The sequence below is a fragment of the Bufo bufo genome, chromosome 8 (assembly GCF_905171765.1).
Source record: "Bufo bufo chromosome 8, aBufBuf1.1, whole genome shotgun sequence".
Classification (NCBI taxonomy): Eukaryota; Metazoa; Chordata; class Amphibia; order Anura; family Bufonidae; genus Bufo; species Bufo bufo.
In genome coordinates, this window is record NC_053396.1 from 20,641,913 (window position 1) to 20,664,420 (window position 22,508).

The 22,508-nt window shown below is 47.8% G+C and overlaps 1 protein-coding gene across 7 annotated transcripts; it reads right to left on the reverse strand.

Moving 5' to 3' along the window:
- Nucleotides 1–262: 262 nt before the first annotated feature.
- Nucleotides 263–22,442, reverse strand: SLC25A25 (solute carrier family 25 member 25). Of its 7 annotated transcripts, none has more exons than XM_040404981.1 (11): nucleotides 22,053–22,442; nucleotides 8,566–8,692; nucleotides 8,218–8,305; nucleotides 7,196–7,231; nucleotides 6,966–7,077; nucleotides 6,436–6,594; nucleotides 5,332–5,484; nucleotides 5,116–5,223; nucleotides 4,872–5,039; nucleotides 3,599–3,749; nucleotides 263–3,472 (listed from the first exon to the last, which is right to left on the reverse strand). In XM_040404981.1, the coding sequence occupies exons 1-11, from the start codon at nucleotides 22,413–22,415 to the stop codon at nucleotides 3,288–3,290; spliced, it is 1,650 nt and encodes a 549-aa protein (XP_040260915.1). In that variant the 5' UTR covers nucleotides 22,416–22,442; the 3' UTR covers nucleotides 263–3,287. The 7 variants fall into 7 exon arrangements, with proteins under 7 accessions (XP_040260915.1, XP_040260914.1, XP_040260918.1 ...); XM_040404980.1 differs by having other exon boundaries at nucleotides 6,421–6,594; XM_040404984.1 differs by lacking the exon at nucleotides 22,053–22,442 and adding an exon at nucleotides 10,169–10,418 and having other exon boundaries at nucleotides 6,421–6,594.
- Nucleotides 22,443–22,508: the final 66 nt, after the last annotated feature.

Consider the following 22,508-nt stretch of genomic DNA (forward strand, 5'->3'; position numbering starts at 1 on the left):
ATGAAATCGCCGCTGGCTGCAGGTTACAGATTAACAGACGGCCCATTCCAGCTACATATCGGATACCAGCGACTTGGAGACTCGTCTCGGGTTTGGACGATCTGGTTTTATGCAGGGCAGACCGGACAGGAAAAGTCTTGAGGCTCGTTAAGTGCTTAACTAATGAAAGAAATTCTCGGAACTCGACGCTCTGGGTGGGGATATGTACTGTATGTATTATGTATATTAATAAAATGGATATAAAAACCACAAAGCACATATATAACAATATAAAGACCTTTATTACACGGACTCTAGCACAAGCGCTCTCGGCATGAACTGCATTCCGTTAACAGGCAGGATTTACAACATTTTCTCACTTGTTTGCATTGATTCTTGCCTAACATTTTCTGGACTCATTCACCATTTTCCTTGAAGGGTAAAGGGAGCTGAAATGAATTCCTTTTAGCGCCAAAAGCTAAATGTGGAACTGCAAGTTCCGGCAAGTGTTAACATCCTGTGCATCGTTGCTGGGACTTGCAGTTCTACAACAGCTGAGCTGAGAGTTGCAGGTTGCCAAAGCCTTAAGATACTAGCGAACATGCAGAGCTTCACAATGACTGTTATTTAAAGGGAAACTCCACTTTTAAGGACTCGGTCACACACAAGTAGATTTTCTAACAGTGCAGAATCTCCTTGTGATTGAGGCCCTTTCTATTGCTCACAAAAAGCTTGAACCAAAGCAAAGACTGTTGTCTAACGCATATGTAAAAACGCTCACTCCCAATAATCGGCCTGTGTAAAATGTGCAGACGATTACCCAATAAACGAGCAAATGCTTGTTGACTGGGTGAAAAGTGCAAGACTCCATTTTGAAACATTAATGCATAATAATTTGTCGCAAAGGTTTTTTTCGCACCGTCCTCGCCACTTGGGACAAAATTTACCATCTTTTATGTCTGGAAACAGACGTAAAAGAGGAGTGAAAACTACACCAGTCGAGGGCAGGAGTAGTTTTCACTCCAGGTGCATGGACTGCCAGAGTTGCACCAAATTTAGGACTAGGCTTCAGTCTTGTCATAATTTAGGCCCTTTCTCCGCTAGCACTGGGGGAAAAACACGGGTCTTTGTTAATGAACCCCCAATGTTTCTGTGCAGCAAATTGTGCTGCTGGCCCCCTGTAAAATTACCTTAAATACAGTCAGAAACCTCTGGCAGATTACTTTCATGAGATGTTAAAAATCTATTTTTTAGCTGCCTAATATTTTTCTACAACCCCCCCCACACACACACACACATTTGAAATCAGGGAAGCCCGTGCCCGTATTGCGGCCTGCAATCTGGAAAGTCCGGTGCGGAACAGAACCCCATGGAAGCACTACGAAGTGCTTCCGTGGGGTTTCTTTCTGTGCCGCCGCACCGCAAATAAGTACTACTTTTTTGAGGTGCGGACAGATCAGACCCATTCAAGTTGAATGGGTCTGGATCCTTAGGAATGTTGCCCATGCATTAGGGACCGCAATGCATGGAACGGCCGAGCGACAGCCGTGTGCATGAGGCCTAAAGGGTACGGCCAGCTTATGATTGTCCAAATAAAATAAGGCTTTTAGCAACCGGCATCTCATTGGCTACATCTCCCCCCCCCCCCAAGCATGCTGGGAGTTATACTTCTAAACAAAGAGCTGCAAAGGCTGCTCTGTTCATATTTTCCAAAACTGGATACTAAAAACCGGCATAAGAAACTGCAACATGGTAAAAAGGGGGGGGGGGGGGGGGGGAAACAAACATATAAAGCACCAAACCATTCACTCTAAACTCTCCAGACATCCTATATAAAGTGCAATTTTTTTTTTTTATGAGGTCTAAACAGAAAACTATCTGTTTGTGAATCCCAGAAACGTTCCTTGCTCCCAGAGACCTAAGAACTCGCTAACAGCCACGGACGTACAATGCAATCTCTGGTTAGGTAAGCTCCGCAGGTTAGAGTCCACTTTTCAGCGGGGAAGAGGCTGTCTAAGTAAGAACATTAAATTAGGGCAGAGGTTACTGTACGCAACTGACAAAAGTACCTACTGCCTACAATCTGGTCTGACTCGTAGACTCAGCAGAAGAAAAAAAAAAAAAAAAGGGGGAACTTACAAGTTAGTGAAATAAAATAAAAAAAAATTAAAAAGCCATAATACTCTAGATATAACATTTGTAAAAAATAGCTCGAACGTAACTTAAATAAATATAATAAATATATAAGCTAGGCAGTAAGACAAAAAGGAATGTGCAACAAACGCTGTCCTGGATGGACACAGATAACGACCCTGTGTATGGATGACAGCGTTTGCATAAATTAAGACACCTGCTGTTGATAGGTAACTGTAGTCTGCATACCAGTCCCAACAGCCATGACACAGGGTGGGCCGATTCATTTGGGTACACATCACCTGGTCTCAGTGGAGGTCATTCATTTACTAAGAAGGTGCGGCAAAACTCCTAAGGTATCTGGCACAAATAGCGGCCATGGGGCATGATCACTTCCTTCTGAGTAGACAGGTCGAATACTGTTGGAGGCCACTGTAACCCTTCACCGGGTAGACGTGACTGGTAGATGTGCATATGGGGAAGTCTATAGGGCACTCGACCCAGACGAGTATGATTGGAATGCAGAACGCCCGGGTCGATATGCCATCTAGAGCCCCCGTGTCACGTGTATCTCACTCAACCTACAGTACGGTTATTTGTCAAAACAGTAAAAAAAGGAACAGGCCTACCGGCGCCAATTGTGATGCCCTACAGCTTTGGTTTGTGGAACCGGAAAACCCCAAGATGGGGTAGTGCAATTTCACAAACCCAAAGCAGATAACATCAACGTCTGGTGTTAAAGTGCAAACACCCATTGGCTACTGCACCTTGTCAATATGCATGCTGCAGGTTATATAGTTTCAAAACTATATTACATACATTCAAAATGAGAGATGCTGTCCTTTAACAAAAAGGACACTGTACATAAAACTGAAAACATGTAAAATGCAAGATAAACTGAAAGACTAAAACGCAATGTAAACACGGCTCCGGCTTGGAAGAAGCTAGTGGCCCCAAAAAAGAAAGGGGTGGAATAGGAGCAACTCGGGTGACTAGCTCTAATGCGCCAAGGCCAAAGTGTCACATCCTTCCGATTCTGGGGGAGGGGGGTTCACACAGCTTTACTGTTGCCTTTAGTGTTAAACACATTCACAGAATGAAGATGGGGCCTTTTCACATCCAGGGAGGTGCGCCCCAAGACTGCAGTCCAATCGCCGCATTTCACCAGTGGCTCATTACCGAGAGGTCACCCCAAGTGTGAGCTTTAGGTTCTCGTACACCACGTAGCTGATGCTCACGGCAGGGATCACCTTCATGAAGTTGGGGGCCAAACCCCGATACAGTCCAAATGCTCCTTCTGTCTTTATAATGTGCTTGAACAGTTTGCTCATGGTCGCCTGTGGTGCGCCTTCGACAGAGGCTGAAAAAAATAAAATTAAAAAAAATTGACATACTATTTCAGCCTATGAGATTACACCTTGTATAGTGAACTGATTTAGTACCCATCCAATGTCCCATCACAGCGATGAATGGTGCCAAGGCTTACCTTGTGCTTGCATGCGTGTCCTGACCAACGCTAAGGGATAGCTGGCAAGCTGCCCACATGTACTGGATATGGTCCCGCAAGCCAGTAACACAAATACGCCTGGGTCAGCGCTACTTGTGGCGTATCTGTTCAGCCAGGCATTCTTCAAGGTCTTTATAAGGAGGGAGAAAAAGAACAAATTAGCACTTGATAGTTACAAGCAATATGAAAAAGTAGGAGACTAACAAGTAGATTCTTACAAACAATTCATTTAAAAAGATAAAATAAAATCAGCCTCCTTGAGCAGCGAGGTGCTGCCCAAGAGACTCCACATCCTCTTTGATTGACTGGAGCAGACATCTCACCAGGACCTGTGCCAAAGCGACGAGTAGCATCGCAAGCGCAGATGCTGACTGTACCCAAACATGAAAGGCATATGCTCAGGTACTGGCAGCAGTGCACATGCAAGATTGATGGGGCCAGACATCTCGCCTGGCCCCATCAACCAAGGAGGAAACAGAACTCTTGACCAGCAGGGCCAGCCCCTCGCTGCTCAAGGAGGCCGATTTTTGAACAATTCGCTCATCACTATTAAAAAGTTATTCCCATCCTATAAAGTTATAGCATGTCGCCATTGCTACTTTATGATCAGTCGCAGTCTGACCTGTGGTCCTGAAAATACAATCAGCACTGTGGCCTCTTCACTGGTTTTCCCTGCACAGGGGACTCAGCTGCACAAGAAAATGGAGCTAATGTGCGGGAAAAACATGCCAAACGCATGCTGTGGTACCGTATTCGGGCTCATGCACACGACCATATTTTCTTTCCGTGTCCATCCTATTTTTTATTTTTGCAGCCCGTATGCGGATCCATTTACTTTAAAGGGTCTGTAGAAAAACGGAAATGACTCTGTGCATTCCGTTTTACATATGTCAGCAAGTCTGTTCCGTAAAAAAATAGAACGTGTCCTATTCTTGTCAGTTTTGCAGACAAGGACAGGCATTGTTACAATGGATCCGCAAAAAAAACGGATGCAACAAGTACTTCACATGGATGTCATCCATTTATTTTTTGTTCTTTCTTTGCAGGCTGCAAAATACATACGGTCGTGTGCATGAGCCCTTAGTGTGGGGCTTTGCTTAGCACCATGGCATTACTTTTTGAGACCAGAATAATCATGTGACCACTTTCTCTAAACACTGACAAGTGCTATTACAATAACTTATATTTCACGATTTATTTATTTTTATAATTTTTTTTTTATACATATCATTCAGATTGTCAAGAATCTCACCTCATACACTGCCAGGTCAATGCCTGCATATGGAATAATCCCCAGCATATTCGGAACATAGCCTTTGTAAAAAGCAGACATTCCTTCCTTCACCAAGATTTTTTTCCCGCAATCCACCATTCCTCTGTACTGACCAGTCTTGCGCAGAGCCATCCGTGTTTTAAGAACCTGCAAGAGTGGACAGGTTAGTCTTTCCCAAGCACAGGTAGTCTGTGTATCACAAAACTGTGGGGCAAGGACTCACCTCCATAGGGTAGATGCTGCTTTGAGCAATGACGCCAGCAAGAGACCCAGCCACTAGTCGCTCCCGGATTCCAAGAGTCTCCTGATCGCTGCCTATGAGGCGTTTAATCTGAGGAAACAAAAAAAGTTATAGGACTATTGAGTCATCGGTAGAGCCCCAAAGACACAAAATTAACCCGATTAAACTAACAATTTAGGGTACAGGTTGTGGTCTCACCTGTTCGTAAGCCATGAACTTAATAGCAGATTCCGGTGCAATTTTGATGACGTTGATACCGTTGCCTCGCCACAGTGAGCGGAAGCCTCCCTCACGGATCATCTGTGTGAATCCCCCCAAGATAGACATGTTGTTGTGACGGGTAGCATGGACCTGGAAGAGGGAACACGAGACCACAGGCTCAGAAAACAGTGCTAATACAAAACGAAAAAACAAAAAGACAAAAAAACAACATGGCTTCTGCTTGTTTGTTGGAGGGCTACATAATCCTAATAGGAATGTTCAGCGCAGGGTACTTTGGCTAAAGCCTGAGCTGCCAGTGCGTCATTGCTATAATACTTGTTAAAAAAAAAAAAAATTCTATAAAGACAAATCCGGACCACCTGTGAGTGCGACATAACCTAAGAGAAGGGTCATTTATCACATCACCTAAGACTGACGTAAAGGAGTCACAGGCGCCTGGCACACTTGCAAGCAATAATGGGTGGGATATTGATAATCGGAATTTATTAACACCGCTTGTGGTTTGGTTGTTGACAAAACGTAAAAATGAATTCTGCTTATGAAAAATGGGCGATGACTTCTTAGGGTATGGCCACACTTTTTTTTTTTTGGGATGAGGCTTTGAGGCAGATCTGACTGCAAGATTTTCAGCCAAAAGCAAGAAGTGGATCCACCAGGAAGGACTCCTACAAATCCTTCCTTTAGATTTTCTTTTCAAATCCACTTATGACCTTGTCCAAAAAAAACTGTGTGGCCATACCCTTACTGTGCTGGCTTTCATGAACGTGGTCTTCGCTAGAAAAATTATTTCATGTTGCCAGTTTCAGCAGCGCCCGTATACGCCGGCCAGGGGGTCTCCAGTGATTTCGTTACGCAATGTCCTGCACTAAAAATGACCACATGCCAGAAGGTAAGTTTGTTCTAGGGCACATGCTGATCTGTAACATCCGAGCGACACCTAGTTCAAAGTACAACATTCCTATCATTTATGTCTGTTGTAAAAATTACACAAGCCTCAATGACTTAAAAAAAAAAAAAAAAAAAAAAGTGCACAATTTTACAGGTATCCCATGGACGTGTACGTACAGTAAAGTCACGCACCTGCATGAGGACCTTCAGACGGTCGAGGGGCGCTGTACAAGTTCGAGACACTGCACCTGCTCCGCCACCGGCGACTAGATGCCTCCACCACATCCCTGTTTGCTTCTCTTCAACTGTAAATTCATCCGGGACAATCAGATTTTCTCCCACATCAAAGATCTGCAAAGGGAGGAGAGACACTGGGTCAGCACCGGTAGTGTCCAGCGGAAACGGATAAGCCATGCTTCACGTAAGGCAGCAGCTAATATGCCGTCACCAACCACTGCTGCAAGAACTATTGCTAGACTGTCAATGCAAATTTTTTCCTTCTAGTATATATGTAAGGCAGCAAGAACTTCCGGTTGTCTGAATGCTAATAAACCAGACGTCGGGTGCTGCAGTGGGCGGAATAAACCGGCACAGACTGAATGGGATCAGTTACTGACAAGGTGCAACTTGGTGCCAAATGTTCAGCACCTGAATTGCTCCAGATGCAGAAATGAGTCTCGTTTCCAGCTGTAAAGGAACAGAGATAAGAAAAGGCAGCGTACCGTAGAGTGCTTCCAGTACAGGATGATTTCCGGAATGTTCTCCGCAGGGTGCAAGAGGTGATAGTCCCGCCACTCGTTCCAGTCTATTGTCATCGTGCCGTTCTTATCCATGCTGCAGTGACAAGAAAATGGCCAGAAAGTCATACAGATGTACGGGCACATATTGGCATATAGCATGTAGGAGCCACGAGACACAGCGAGGGGGACAGATGAGATGAGCACATACTTACTGGGTGACAGGACCCCAGCGGTAGCCCGTCCTAATTCTGATAGTCACACAGACAGAAGCAAAGGGAAAAGATAGCACAAATAAGAAGGTTATTCCCTGCCAATTCTGTAATACCACAGATTCCACAACCCGCCTGGCAAGGAGCATATAAGCAGTTTTACACCCCCATTAGTTTTGACAAGAGGTATATGGGGATTGTGTCAAGTGTAATGGGGTATTAAAGGGGTATTCTGGTCACGTGACGTTATCCCCTATCCACAGGATGGGGGATAACTATTAGATTACTGGGACCCCACTTGAAGTAAAAGAAAATCCAGCACCTCTTATCTTTGCTTGACGGTGTTTATTCCACAATCCAAAATGTAAGCGGTAACGGAACCTTCAAAATACAAGCCCCAATGCGGTCTACATGTAGACCGCATTGGGGCTTGTATTTTGAAGGTTCCGTTACCGCTTACATTTTGGATTGTGGAATAAACACCGTCAAGCAAAGATAAGAGGTGCTGGATTTTCTTTTACTTCAAGTTTGTCAAATCGGGGTCTCATCCCTTCCGTGCACCTTCTAAACTGCAGATGCAGGTGAGCTGGACTTTTACCATTATATATTACTGGGACCGCCTCTGATCACAACAACAGGTACCTGGTCCCCCCCCCCCCCCCCCCCCCTCAAAAATAGAGTGGAAGGTGGGACAAGAGTACTGCTGCTCCATTCATCTCTATGGGAGTTTCAGAGACAGCAGAGTACAATGAATGGCAATCTCCAGAACTTCCATAGAAATGAATGGAGCAGCTGACCAGCCCCTCCACGGAGTGCGGGATCCCCCGTTCTTCCTACGGCCTGCACCCCCACTAATCTAATAGTCATCTCCTATCCTGTGGATAGGTGATTACTTCACGTAACCAGTATACCTTTAAAACTACTTTATTGCAAGGGGGATGGGGGGGACATGAGACGGACAACTTAAGATGGGACACAGACCACAGGACACACACGGCTGATGGTGACATTTATCAAAGGCTTACCGCTTCAGGATTTTCTCGGCCTGCTGCTCAGAGATGTTCACTCCTAGGTCTCGGAGAGACTGCATTATTTCCTGGACATCGATCCTTCCTATTGGATAAAAATAAAAAATAATGTAGGTTTCCTTATGGAACCGCAATGCTGCAGAACTAGAGGTACAGCACCCATTCTTGCAATTTATTATGTACCTCGCGAATAAAAAGGTGCCGTGTCCAGCTAATGGGGCCAATATAATCTCAGATCAACGAAGTACGGATTTGCATGCCCCATACAAAGCTCAACGTCTGCGTCATGGAGGTGGCTACGCCCGGGTGTAGGTGTAGCTGAAGGACATGAAAGGAAATACTAACCGTCATTCTTCTTGTCCAGGCTCCGGAAGACCAATCTCAGCTTCTTTTCATGGTCACGGAGGTAGTGGACAAACTCCTCAAAGTCCAGCTGTCCATCCAGGTCCTTATCTCCGTCTTTCACTATTTTCTGTTGGAACAAACCAGAAAAGAGGGCGTTAAATGACGTCCCAGACATAGGACTCCTTGCTGCATTATTTATAATGTTTCCACAGTCAGGCTGTATGTACTGTGCTTAGGACACAAACTGCAACCCATTGCTTGGGTAAAACCGGCAACAACAAGAGAGGACCGACACCTGCAAAACCCAAACCCATCAGGCTGGAAATTTCAAGGAGCTCCTGCAGTTGGCATTGTCCTAATGAACCCACAAGCCTATACGGTACACTGCGGCAGTGGAGGGGTTAAGAGGGCACCCGTCACGGTGCCAAGTAGAGGGTAAGAGGAGCGCGATCGTCAGGGAGAGTTACACTGACCTTTGTAAACTGTCTGAGCTGCAGTCACAGGACCCTCTCCGGGGACACAGAGCGACGCAATCTAAAGATAGTTGGGTGTGTGACACTGGGCACCCTGACCGGCCACAGAGCTGGCGATCAAATGAACAATTCCCATAAATCAGACTACAACTGATAGAACACAGAACATCCATCTCTCTGGAGACCTCACACTTGGCAGACACGCTATATCTCGGGCCTATCCCTTCATTTATCAGGACTGGACAATCCTTTTTTTGGATCAATGCTGCATCTATGGCTACTTTGAGGGAGATTTCACACTTGTTTAGTGATGCATTTCTCCGATGCAGTTTTTAAAGCAAAAACTAAGAGCAGAATAAAATATTATTTCATACATAACCCTCCTTCATTTATGATCTATTCCTGATCCAATCTACATCCAAACACCACAACCTAAGGCTACTACACGAACGTATTTTGTTTGCGTCAGCTCCGTTTTTTTTTTTTTTGAGGATAGGATGCGGACCCATTCATTTTAATGTCCACATCAGTATGTCCGTTCCGTAGCCGCGCAAAAAAATAAAAAATAGAACATGTCCTATTCTTGTCCGTTTTGCGGACAATAGGCATTGTTACAATGGATCCGCAAAAAAATTAAAAAATTTTATAAACAAAAAAATATATTACATTTTTTATAGATGATATCTAAAATTATATAATATATATATATTTTTTTTTTTATTATTATTGGCATGCAAAGACTGTTTTTGCACATTCAAGACCAGCAGTTTTACAGGATTGCACTTCTGAAGATCAGTATGAAAAAAGAAAGCCATGAAGGAAGTAGGTCAAAAACGCCAGAAAAGGAGTAAAAAAAAAGTGGATAAAAAAAATGCATGCTTTTACTGCATTTATTATTTTCTATAGGCTTATTTCCTGGTGGCATTTTTTTGCATAAAAAAAAAAAAAAAATAAGACAAAAGCACCACTATAAAAGTCCACAAAGACTTGAAACCAGCCTTACAATTAGAGATCAAACTAATTCCTAGACTCAGATCCACCCCAGTGGAGCATTAGGCAAGTGCGACCACTACTAGACACCAATCTGCGTTATACCATGCAATCCCAAGATCTAAAAAGGAGGGACCCACCTGCCTCCAGTCCCGGTAGGTAGAGAATTCCTTAGACGGGATGAGAATGCTGAGCCTGAAGATAGACTTCAGAGCTGACGGGAGGCCATCGGATTCGAAGTACTGAAACTCCGCCGGAGACTGGTCGAGCACCGGTACGTACAAGCTGAGACAAAGCATTGTGAAGGCGCAGCGCACACCTGCACGCGTGACAGAGCCTCGTCCCTGTGATGCTGCTGCAGCTCACTTCCTTTAGTGAAACTGCAGAAGCCGGCAGGTCCCAAGCCTTAGGCATCTGTGCCCTGCAGCGATTGGGTGCCTCAGACCTGCCCCCTCCCAGCTGGTGGAACCAGCCTACTACAGCAGCCAATGGCGGGGGAGGCGAGTCCTCCAGCAGCGTGACCAGGGATTCTCCAGCCATGTAACTGATGCAGACCTCAGGGAAGGAGATGGGTGCAGACAGAAGACTCCCCCGTCACAAGCCTGACCTAAGGCAATCCCAAATGCCATTGTTCTGGCCTTGTAGAAAGTGCCGAATCCAATTAACCCTTTCCATGAAACCCTGTACACAAGTCACGCAAATGTTCCACAGACATACTGACAGCTGCCCTGACCAATCGGTATATATCAGGGGTAGGTAATCTTCGGCACTCCATCTGCTGTGAAACTACAACTCCCAGCATGCATAATGCTGGGAAATGGGGATTGTAGTTTCACAACAGCTGGAGTGCCAAAGGTTGCCAACCCCTGGTAGACATGCTAAGGGTGCGGCCATGTGGTCGGGTTTGGAAGCCGAAATCAGGACTGGATCAGGACAGGAGGGAGTGTATAAAGGACAGATACCACTTCTCTTTTTTGACTCCAGTCCTGGTGTTGGCTTTCAAAACTGCATCACGAAACCTGATCGTCTGGAGGTACACTAAGGCTCAGTTCATACCTGAGCGTTCTGAAAGGAGCGCTCTGTATGCGCGATTGTACGGGCGTTTACAAGCGCGCATACATAGACAAGTGTGCACACAGTGTCACGCGTTCCCGAAAGTCTATGTACGGGAACGCGCGACAAGCGCCCAAAAAAACGCTCCTGTACTTGTGTGAGCGTCGGGCGTTTTACAGCGCGAGCGTACGCGCTGTAAAACGCCCAGGTGAGAACCATTCCCATAGGGAAGCATTGGTTTCTCCTTGTTGAGCGTTTTACAGCGCGTTGGAACGCGCTGTAAAACGCTCAGGTGTGAACTGAGCCTAAAGGGCCAATGTTTGGGCAGATACGGATGCTAATTAGCGATAATCTGCATGGTGAAAGGTGGCGCTTATTACCCGATTAAGGAGCCAACCACTCATATATTGGTGTGGTCACTTAAATCATCATTCCTGGGCAGCAGATTGTTGATTTTATACACAGCCCGTTTACAGGGGTACCGACCACCCTGCAATAAAGCAGTGGTGGTCGTGCTTGCACTCTATGGCGGCCGGGAGCGCACGTAGGCACGGAGGTGCTGCATCTCCCGTTCCGACCACCTTGTATCTGTCCTGCAGCGGTGGTCGTAACCCCTGGAAACGATGCAGTGTATAATGTGATGGAAAAATGAATGAAGCCAGTAACGGAGGCAATATGGGCAATCACAATACATTAGTAAGTGTCTCGTATTCACTTTCTCTACATATTAAATGCCATTTAGTAGTGAGACGACCCCTTTAGGCAAAAGGGATTATGATAAAGACAGGACTTGTTCGCTGAAACAAAGCCTAAAACTGGAGCGGTAGAGGGGGGAGCGATACCTGCCCAGCGAGGAGATGAGCCCTCTTGGATGTCAGCCGGTTAGGATTAGGCAGGGGACATATTAAAGAGATCAGGTCTGCAGAGATAAAGCTGCACGTGAGGTCGGGCTCAGCCAGAGCACAGATGAGGGGGTTAACTGACGGGCGCACTGCCACACGCAATGACATTGAGGAGATCTGGAGGCATCTGTAAATCCCAGAAATCCCATTACTGCCGCGCTGCGATGAAGGAGCAGTGGTGAGGCACTTTCTGCAGTAGTCATACAACCAAAACTAGCACAATCTGCATGAGGACAAGGTTTTTATTACCTGCTGTAGGAGCTTCATGGGTGCCACCAGCATCAGAACCACCTGGCCCTCAGATGGGTCTTGGTCCTCTTCCTCTGACCCGGGAGAGCTAGAATTATGGTCATGACCAGGGTCCTGGCATGTAGCGCCGGGTAAAAACATGCCTAGGGCCTTCCTTATAAACGGAGTCATCCTTCCCTGCGTGCTCAGGACCCAAGAAGATGCAGCGTCACCTGGAACACGCCCTAAGCTCCTTGGAGATGCTTGGCAGCTGTGATCAGAGAACACGTGAAGAGACAGCAGGGCTGGAGCGTCGTCTGCCGGCATCTCCTACAGGAGCGTCGTCTGCCTCTGCACCCGACGCCGGCTGCTCTGACTCTGCATTCACACTGCAGCAGGGTTCTGGCCAATCACAGCCGCCGACATTAACACCTTCTCTGGTCAAACTGCTGAGCATCCTGCAAGCCAAGAGAAACCCCTGCATCACTGCTGGCCCATCAATGAGACAATCAGGTTAAAGGGGTTCTCCAAGAGTATAAGATGTCCCCTCATGTGTCAGGCACCCCACATGGAATATACTTACCCCGCTCCACTCCTGGTCCCCAAACCGCCGTTGCCGCTTCTCCGTGCCCACGGATGAAAACGGAGCAGCCAATGACCGGTGGGGCGAGCCTCCCCAGCATCGTGGGTGACGCTAGACACCATCTGCCATTGGTTGCCCACCCGACTCCGGATGTTTTCATCCATATGCAGGGAGAGGCGGCGGCGCGGGGACCGGGGTAAGTATATTCCATGTGGGGTGCCCACAACATGAGGGGACATTTTATATTCTTGGAGAACCCCTTTAATGGCTCATGCCCATGAACAAATTTTTTCCCGCATTCCATCCGCTTTTTTTGCAGGTCTGATGCGGACCCATTCACTTTGATGAGGCCACAAAACATGCATCCGTAATATAGAACATGTCCTATTCTCGTCTGCATTACTGACAAGGATAGAACTGGACGTTCGGCTGCACAAAGTGCGAAATGCATGTGGCCGGTATCTGTTTTTTTGCGGATCCGCAGTTTGCCAACCACAAAACAGGCAGCGGTCGTGGGCATGAGCCCTGACAAGAACACACGACGCAGCACATACTGCCCTGAGACAGGGGATCATTGATGTCCTCAACTTCTTCTGCAAGGAATGATCTCAGGCTGGGGATCGAATAGCAGCAGAAGTGGAGAAAGACGCCGACCATTATTTAGAGGGGCTATACCCCTAAAGGTGTTACTGTGCAATGAAAAAGGGAGTTTCAAATTGCAATATATACGCAATACATATAGCAATATTTTTTATGAACGCTACATTTTCCCCTCTCTGGTAGCGCCCCCTGCTGTTTCACCGGTGCCCAGAATTTGTGTCCACCTTCTCTAGCATTCAGTGGTGGTCCTGCACGCTCAGTGCTGGTGAGGAGACCCAGACACCTTTCCTTCATTCACCCATTCATAGAAAAATATGGATAGATGTAGTAACCAAGAAGAGTGCATCCTCTTCTGCGCAGGAACTGGACCACTTCAGCCACCGTCCTGCGCACAACAGGAGGCAGCCAAACAATTACAGCCGTTGTATATTTTCTTAAAATAATTTTTCGTGATTTTTAATATTCCATGTCAATATCTATTAAAATTAAAAAAACAATCAAATCCTACCGTTTTCGCACTGGCCAATAAGCCCAATTATTGGCGCCACTTCTTAGTCTGTACAGATCACTTTACCGCAGCTATCTGCTTATCATTATGGGCAGGATTACAATGACAGATATCACACATACACAGGATCCACCATTCACAATAGGTAATATCATAGCTTATCTTCTCCCCCTCCCTGCACAGGTCACAGAGCATGCCTACAACACTCTCCCATAACTCCTGACTATTGTCCATGGACCATAGTGGGTGCTGTAAAGCAAATCTCGAAATGCCGTAAAGAAAAGCTCAGGCAAGATGGCCGCCCCCATCGTATTGTTCAGGAAACAGAATAAATAGTCTAATATCTAAATTTACAATCAAAAAATAAAATAATAATAATGTTAATCTAATTTTAACTGACAGAAAAAAACACATTTCCTTTAAAGCCTCTTTCCCACAAACCATACGGATTAGGTCCGGATGCGTTCAGGAAAACTGGCACCATTTCACAGGCAAGTTTTGGATGCGATTGCGTTCAGTTTTTATTGTGCGGGTAAAATGCGCATTGGTGTGTTTTGCTCGCACGTGATAAAAAACTGAGGGTTTACAAAAATCTCTTAGCAACCATCCGTGAAAAAAAAAGCATCTCATTTGGACTTGCTTGCGGATGCGATGCGTTTTTCACGCAACCCCATGCACTTCTATGGTGCCAGCTTTGCGTAAAAAACCCCCCCGCAGAATATAGAACATGTTGCGATTTTCACGTAACGCACAAGTGACACAACGCTCATGTACACAGACCCATTGAATTACTCCGTATACCTTCCGTTTCCGTATTTCCGTTCAAAGATAGAACATGTCCTATTATTGTCCGCATAACGGACAAGGATAGGACTGTTCTATCAGGGGACAGCTGTTCCGTTCCAGAAAAAAAAAAAAACAGAATGCACACGGATGTCATCTGTATTTTTTGTGAATCTGTTTTTTTGCGGGTTGCAAAATACTGAAAAAGCCGTACGGTTGTGTGCAAGAGGCCCAAGAGACTATAGCCAAACAGTCATTTGCAGAGAAACCCAGATTTCCATCACTGCAGGAACGCAGCCTTATCTGGCCAAAAAAAAGCTGGAGGACGTAGGCGGAGGTCCCCCTGACACAGAGGCTATTGAGGTCTGTATCTCAGAGGACCATAAGGAATGTGTATAACGGCACAGCTACGAGCCAAGAAACGCATGGGAAAGCGAATGAAAGACGTAGGCAGCAGGGCTGCAGAGTCACTGGGAATGTACCGGCTCAAGCTTAAAAAAAATAAATAAAAAAATTCATATAAATTTAGAAGAAGAGAGAAGAGTTAGTCATAAATATATTGTACGTTCCCTACAGAGATAGGCGGCCGCGATACGGTATGGCCTCGCTCCCTTCTACACGAACCGTAATATGGTCATGTGCATGAAGACCAAGGCCAGTTTCACACCGGTGATTATCTTGTCCGGCAGGGGAACAGCCTGCCGTCGCCGCACTACAGCGCGCACACGTGTGCTGCCGGAAGTCCGCCCGGCCCCGTTCACTAACGCGGACCGGCCGGAGCACAGCAAATAGGCTGAGGCAGCCGGACAAACAGATGCACGCAGCGTTTTTTTGTCCGGCCGTCTCTTGGGCCGGGCGGACTTCTGGCGGCACACGTGTGCACACTGTTGTATGGATCCGGCAGGCTGTTCCAGAAAAGATAAACACCAGTGCGAAACTGCCCTAAGGGCTCAATCAAACGGCTGTATGCGTTTGGCGGTCCGCAAAACACCGATTGCGGCCTGTGTGCGTTCCACATTTTGCGGAAAGCACACAGCCATTTCTATGATAGAAATGCCCATTGTCCACAATTGCAGACAAGAATAGGACAAGCTCTATCTTTTTGGCGGGCCACGGAACCACGTGTGCTGTCCGCATCTTTTGCAGCCCCATTGAAATAAATGGTCAGCACTGGTGCGGACCCGTACATACAGCTGTCTGAATAAACCTTAAAGGGGTCGTCTCATCATGGGCAATGGGGGCATATCGCTAGGCTATGCCCCATTGTCTTAGGTGGGACCAGCACCTATATCAAGAACGGGGCCTCGCAAGTGAAGGAGGGCGCACTGCGCATGCGCAGCCGCCCTCCATTCATTTTCTATGGGGCCGGCAAAAATAGCTGAGCGCTGTCTTGGCTATTTTAGTCAGCCCCATAGAAATGAATGGGAGCGGGGGCCACGCATGCGAGGTACGCTCCCATTCACTTCTATGGGGAGATGGCTCGGTGGTGACCAGACCGGAGTCTTCCAGCCACCACCTTACAGGGCTCCGTTCTCGATATAGGTGCGGGTCCCAGCATTAGGACCCGCACCTATAAGACAATGGGGGCATATCCTAGAGATATGCCCCAATTGTCCATGATGGGACAACCCCTTTAAGGCTTAGGCCTCCAGCACATGACTATGTTTGGGCCACGCCCGATCTGCATTTTGCAGACCCATCCATTCTCACAGAATGCACACGGTATCTGCATTTTGCGGATCCGCGGTTTGTAGAGGCCTAAACCTTTCGACATCTGAGGACGTGCAGCAGTGATGCCCCACAGCGGGTATATTCTTGCGGGCACCAATGGCTACTCCGGCAGTGCCCTACATGAGAAGATTGTTTGACGGGTAATCAGTCAATGGAAAGTTGAGCAAGAAGACGGAGAGAGCTATACGGTGAGGAAACCGATCATTGTCTCTTAATATCTTAACTGGATTAAGGAAATGGTGGACGCACAAAGCGCGTTAGCCAGGCTAATCTCCAGACAACAAGGCATTGCGATCTTGTGCTTACAGCGGCGTTCTATATAGAGAATGACCCCGGGAGATGAAAGAAAGCTCTTTGGTCACATCATCAAGATCAGGGCGACAGATCTTCACAATGAATCGCCATCAAATCTGGAAAGAAACGTGAGGCAGATTTTGATGTCAATTTTATGGAGGATCCGACACAATGGGGGAGATTTATCAAAACTGGTGTAAAGGAAAAGTGGCTTAGTTGCCCGTAGCAACCAACCCAGTTCTACTTCACACCAGTTTGAAAAATCTCCCCCAATATACCAATCTGCCTGCGGATCATTTCTGAACTCACTTGACATCAAGGCCGGAAAATATAAAATGATCTATGATAACTCCGCTAGATAATGAACAGGACGCAAACTTTACCCTTTGCAATAATCAGCATGAAACGTGTGAACTTAGCCTTAAAGGGGTTGACCCATCTCATACATTGGAAGGAGGGGGGGGGGGGTATAGCTAGGTCATGCCCCCAGGGTCTCACAGGTGTAGGTCCCACCACATGCACAGGTGTGGCCACGCTGCATTCATTTCTATGGGACCCCCAAAAAAGCTGAACGCTCAGCGGCTTCCATCAGCTCCCCTAGAAGTGAATGCAGCGGCATTCGTGCTTGTGGGAAGCGCTTCACATTCATTTCTATGGGCCTTCCGAAAATAGCCCGGTGCACCGCTCGGCTATTTTCCGCGTTCCTATGGGAATCAATGGAGATCGGCCACACATGCGCGGTCCATTCTCCTTCAATTTGTGGGCTCTGTTCTAGACATTGGTGCAGATCCCACTTCTGAGACCTGCACCTCCCAGACATTGGGGGTATATCCTAGCGATGTGCCCCCGCTGTACGAGATGGGCCAACCCCTTTTACGGAAGCTTAAAGGGTCGCCGAGTGTCGTAGCACTGAACGAGAGAGAAGCGTTCTCATAGCGCGGTCTCGCTCCACGCTGCAGGAGAAGGACTTAGTAGGAAGTCTATGTCCCGTCTCCTGCAGCGCGGACAGAGCGCGATATATACGAGCGCTTCTCTCTCCTCGTTCGAGCGATCGGTGAAGGTCTCAGACTCCGCGCTCCCACCGATCCAAACTGATATGTTTCTAAGACATACTAAAACAGGGATCAGCACTCTCCGGCACTCCGCCTGTTCTGAAACTACAACTCCCAGAATCCTCCCTTCACTTCTACGGGAGTTACAAGAATACCCGAGTAAGTGTGCATGCTGGGAGTTGTAGTTTCACAGCAGCTGGAGTGCCGAAGGTTACTGACCCGTGTACTACGAGTTCTCCAAAAACCAGAGTGACCCTTTAACATGTTTATTTCCACAGCACAGATGGGACATACCACACTTCAGTGCAGGGGGGGTGTGACACCCCGCTGCCCCATCAGGAATGCAGCGCCGCGTCTTCTCCTGCAGCAGCTTGCTATGGTCTTCAAGTACCAAGGAACCTGAAGGACTTCAGTCATAAGGAGCTTATCTGGAAAGGAGATACAGCAAGATTTCCTCTACTTCCTACAGAATACTCTGCAGGGGGGGGGGGGGAAGCGGGGCGGCACATACAGCCGAGGGGGGAAGCGGGGCGGCACATACAGCCGAGGGGGGAAGCGGGGCGGCACATACAGCCGAGGGGGGAAGCGGGGCGGCACATACAGCCGAGGGGGGAAGCGGGGCGGCACATACAGCCGAGGGGGGAAGCGGGGCGGCACATACAGCCGAGGGGGGAAGCGGGGCGGCACATACAGCCGAGGGGGGGAAGCGGGGCGGCACATACAGCCGAGGGGGGAAGCATCACTCTGCGGCTGCTCATACAGTGTAGCAGACTGGGCACTGCTACATCGTGGGTGCGACCTGGTGCGGCAGAGGGCTTATTCCCGTCATTATACACGCGTGCCGGAGCCAGGACGTCACAATCACTGGATGTGTAATACTATACATGACTAATCATACCAGAGAACTGACTCATCGCATAGCAGAGCCGGCGCCAGCCACAAAGACAGATGGGAGGGCAGCAAACCTCCACGAAATCTACATTATAAACATATGCCGCGCTGAATGACAGCTCCCACTTTTTTTTGGGTCAGGTGCAGTGTTACCACGGAGACCTAGTGGCGATTCAATGTGTCAAAATCACATTACACACACACTCGTTACTGCTGTCCAGTCCAAGTAGGGCGTAGGTATTTATGCTTCTGGCGATTCAGATCCGAGCAAGGTCAGAGGTCTTGACATGATTGGATCTCAGCACAGACGTATTGATGGCACTCGTCAGCAGGATCAACCCCCATTAAACCAGGCGTATTTCCCTGTAGGGTTGGTTCTGCTGATTAAAGTGAAACCTTTATGAAAATCAGTTGTGGTGTCCCCAAGTAAAGACTTCGAGGGAGATTTATCAAACTGGTGTAAAGTAGAACCGGCTTCAGATTCCTCCTTTCATTTTCCAAAGGAGCTGTCAGAAATGAAAGGAGGAATCTGATTGGTTGCTAGGGGCAACTGAGCCAGCTCTACTTTACAGCAGTTTGATAAATCTACCCCTTAGTATTTATGTAAATGAGGGCATCAGTGCACTGAGGGGCGGGGCCAGCTGTGGAAAGCAGAGGTGCACTAAGAAGAAGAAGCCTTTTCTTGGGAACGCTGCAACTCATTTACACAAGACAGGCATCATTGTAATCAGTAGGATCGACCCTACCAGGCAGTATGCCTGGCTCACTAGGGTTAATCCTGCTGAAAGGCGCTCTTTAATACTCTATTCATTTTAGTCTTAGTCTCCTACTAGGGTAACACATGAAGGGTGGCACCCACTTAATGCGCCCATTATACAGCGCGTCACAGGCTCTAAATGACACATTTGCTATAAAGCAAGCTCCACGGTCACCCGACGATTTTTTTCTCCAAAATTGACAATTTCTTTTCTTTTTTGCAATGGTAGCAAGAAAATGTGCAGCTTTAACACTAAGAAGATAATTTTGTAATCCCAAGATTACAAGGTGATCCACAGGCCACACAGCGTTATCATGGGGGAATTGGTGTCACCTATCCTACAATAGACCATGAGAGATAGAGAGAAATTATAATATAAATTATATCTATCTCTCTCTATCTATCTCTCTCTATCTATCTCTCTCTATCTATCTCTCTCTATCTATCTATCTATATCTATCATAGGTTGTCAGATTTTCTGTCTATCCTATGACATGACCAGTGTGAGTCTATGGCACAGACTATATGGCATCCCAACACAAGTAAACCTGATTCTAGTCACCCTACGCCCTCCCGGGGGCTCACAGGAGGCCTGAATCACTGTTTCCCCCCTGATCCGTCTGTTAGAAGGGGGATGGGAAATTCATTAGTATTCTCTGTGCTAATGAAGTCATTGCAAAGTTATTTCAGGCATCCCCGGCCCTCCTGACCGCTGCTCTCATCGCCCATTAACTGCACAAGAGGTGATCTGCAAACAGTGCGGGCACCATGCCACCTTCTGCACCTATGGATATGATACACACATCTATAGAAAACACAGTGCGGGCACCATGCCACCTTCTGCACCTATGGATATGATACACACATCTATAGAAAACACAGTGCGGGCACCATGCCACCTTCTGCACCTATGGATATGATACACACATCTATAGAAAACACAGTGCGGGCACCATGCCACCTTCTGCACCTATGGATATGATACACACATCTATAGAAAACACAGTGCGGGCACCATGCCACCTTCTGCACCTATGGATATGATACACACATCTATAGAAAACATTGCGGGCACCATGCCACCTTCTGCACTTACAGATAAGATACACGCACATACCTATAGAAAGCACTGTGCCAGCAATGTTTACCGAGCGAAGCAAACATTTACGCTGCGGCTTTACTCCCCTACCGCCTGACATGAGCTAATATTGATCATGACGCAAGTCACTCTGGAAACTGTCAGTCATGGAAACCTCGGTGCCCACGGCTCATGTAAATGGTGGACAGGCCTGCCCAAATACCTGCCCCAGTGTCCGCCAGCACGGTCACAGAGCGAGTGAGCTGCGCTTTTTTTCATGCCCACCAATGGATAATAACTGGGCCAGATGATGCAAACCTTCGTCATGGCGAGTCAGGTGAGGACTGCGTGATTTGGGGATTCATTAAAATATGGGGTGCATCAGCAAGTTTAATGGGGTTGGCCCATCTCATCGCTAGGACATGCCATCAGTCAGACAGCGCTGGGTAGCAGAGGTGGGACCCGCACCCATCTAGAGAAGAAGAGGGCCCCGCAGTGAAGGGGGGCGCACACCGTGCTCTCCATTCTTCACCATAGGAGTTCCACACATGGCCAAGCGAGCGCGCTCATCTATTATCGGAAGGCCCATAGAAAAAAGGGAGAAAGCACCGTGCAAGCGCGGCCACCTCTCTGGGATTGCCGAAATAGCCGAGGCAGGCCTCCCCATAGTCAACGGAGGGACCCGCACGTGTCTGACGTGTATAACCTATCCTAGACGTAGGCCAACAGTGTCCCAGGTGGGAATACCTCTTTTGAAGGCCACGCAATCACAAGGCGCAGGGCATGCTGAGAGTTGTAGTTTTCTATGCAGCAGTGAGGTTGGTTACCCTAATTGGACAACCTACCGTATAGACAATGCAATTCAATCCAGCTGCAAATCAATGGATATGACCTACCGACAACCTGGAGCGGTTCAATCAGGTTGTCAGACAGTGGCCATCATCTCAATACTATCATAGTCTATGCAATATCTGGGGGGGCAGGGGGGGGGGGGAGACGACATACATGACCCGACAAGATCATAATCCATATACTGTGCAGGCAAAAGACCAACATCCTCCCCCTCCCCCCACCAAGATCTCCAACATGGAGCTCATCTGCTGCTGCAAAACTACAACCCCTAGCTGTCAAGATGAGAGTTGTAGTTCATAAACCATACTGTACAGGCAAAAGACCAACGTCCTTATCCCCCCCCCCCCCCGATCTCCAACATGCAAAACTACAACCCCTAGCTAGCAACCATTAGCAAGATGGGAGTTGTAGTTCTGCACCAGCCAGAGAGCTGAGGTTACAACCAATCTAACACAAATGCCTAATATGTCTCACAGCTGAGGGTCTGCTATAATGGTCCAGTAAACTTTCCGCACCCACGTGCCCTGGCAGCTTGTTACAATGTATCAGTATGCTAAATGGACGCAAGGTGTAACAAACCATCAGGGCTTTCAAGGATGTTTGCATTTACTGACAGCAAGTAAGAGGGTGGAAGGATCGCAGCAGCAGCAGGCGGTGAACTACAGTGTCCAGCATGGCTGGTCATCCAGGGGTCCTAGCGCCCTCTCCTTACCCGCAGCTCCATCTCCGTCCGGTGGACCCCGAGCCGCCGGAGCCCCACAGCCAGGTCATCGATGCAGATGGCGCCGTCCTTGTTGACGTCCAGCTCCTGGAAGAGAATCTGCAGCCGCCGCTCGTGCTCTGGTCCGCCGCACAGGGCCCCTCCGCACGGGTCCGCAGCCAGGGCAGCCGCCAGGGAGGAGGGGGCCGGGGACTCGTGGCTGTGGGGGTTCCCTCCCAATGTATCGCACTGACAGAACACCCCGCTCAGCAGCGGTGACACCAACGTGCGAGGACGGGCCATAGACGGGAGCACTGAGCCGTTAGCAGTCGGGTAGATCCGGGAGTCGCAAGCCACGAAGCTCTCAGTGCTCATCAAAAGCCGGTATATGGCGGCAGGAAACGCGTTACCTCAGGTACTGACGTTGTCCAGGAGCTTCTTCCCCACCCTCGGCCAATCAAAACACTT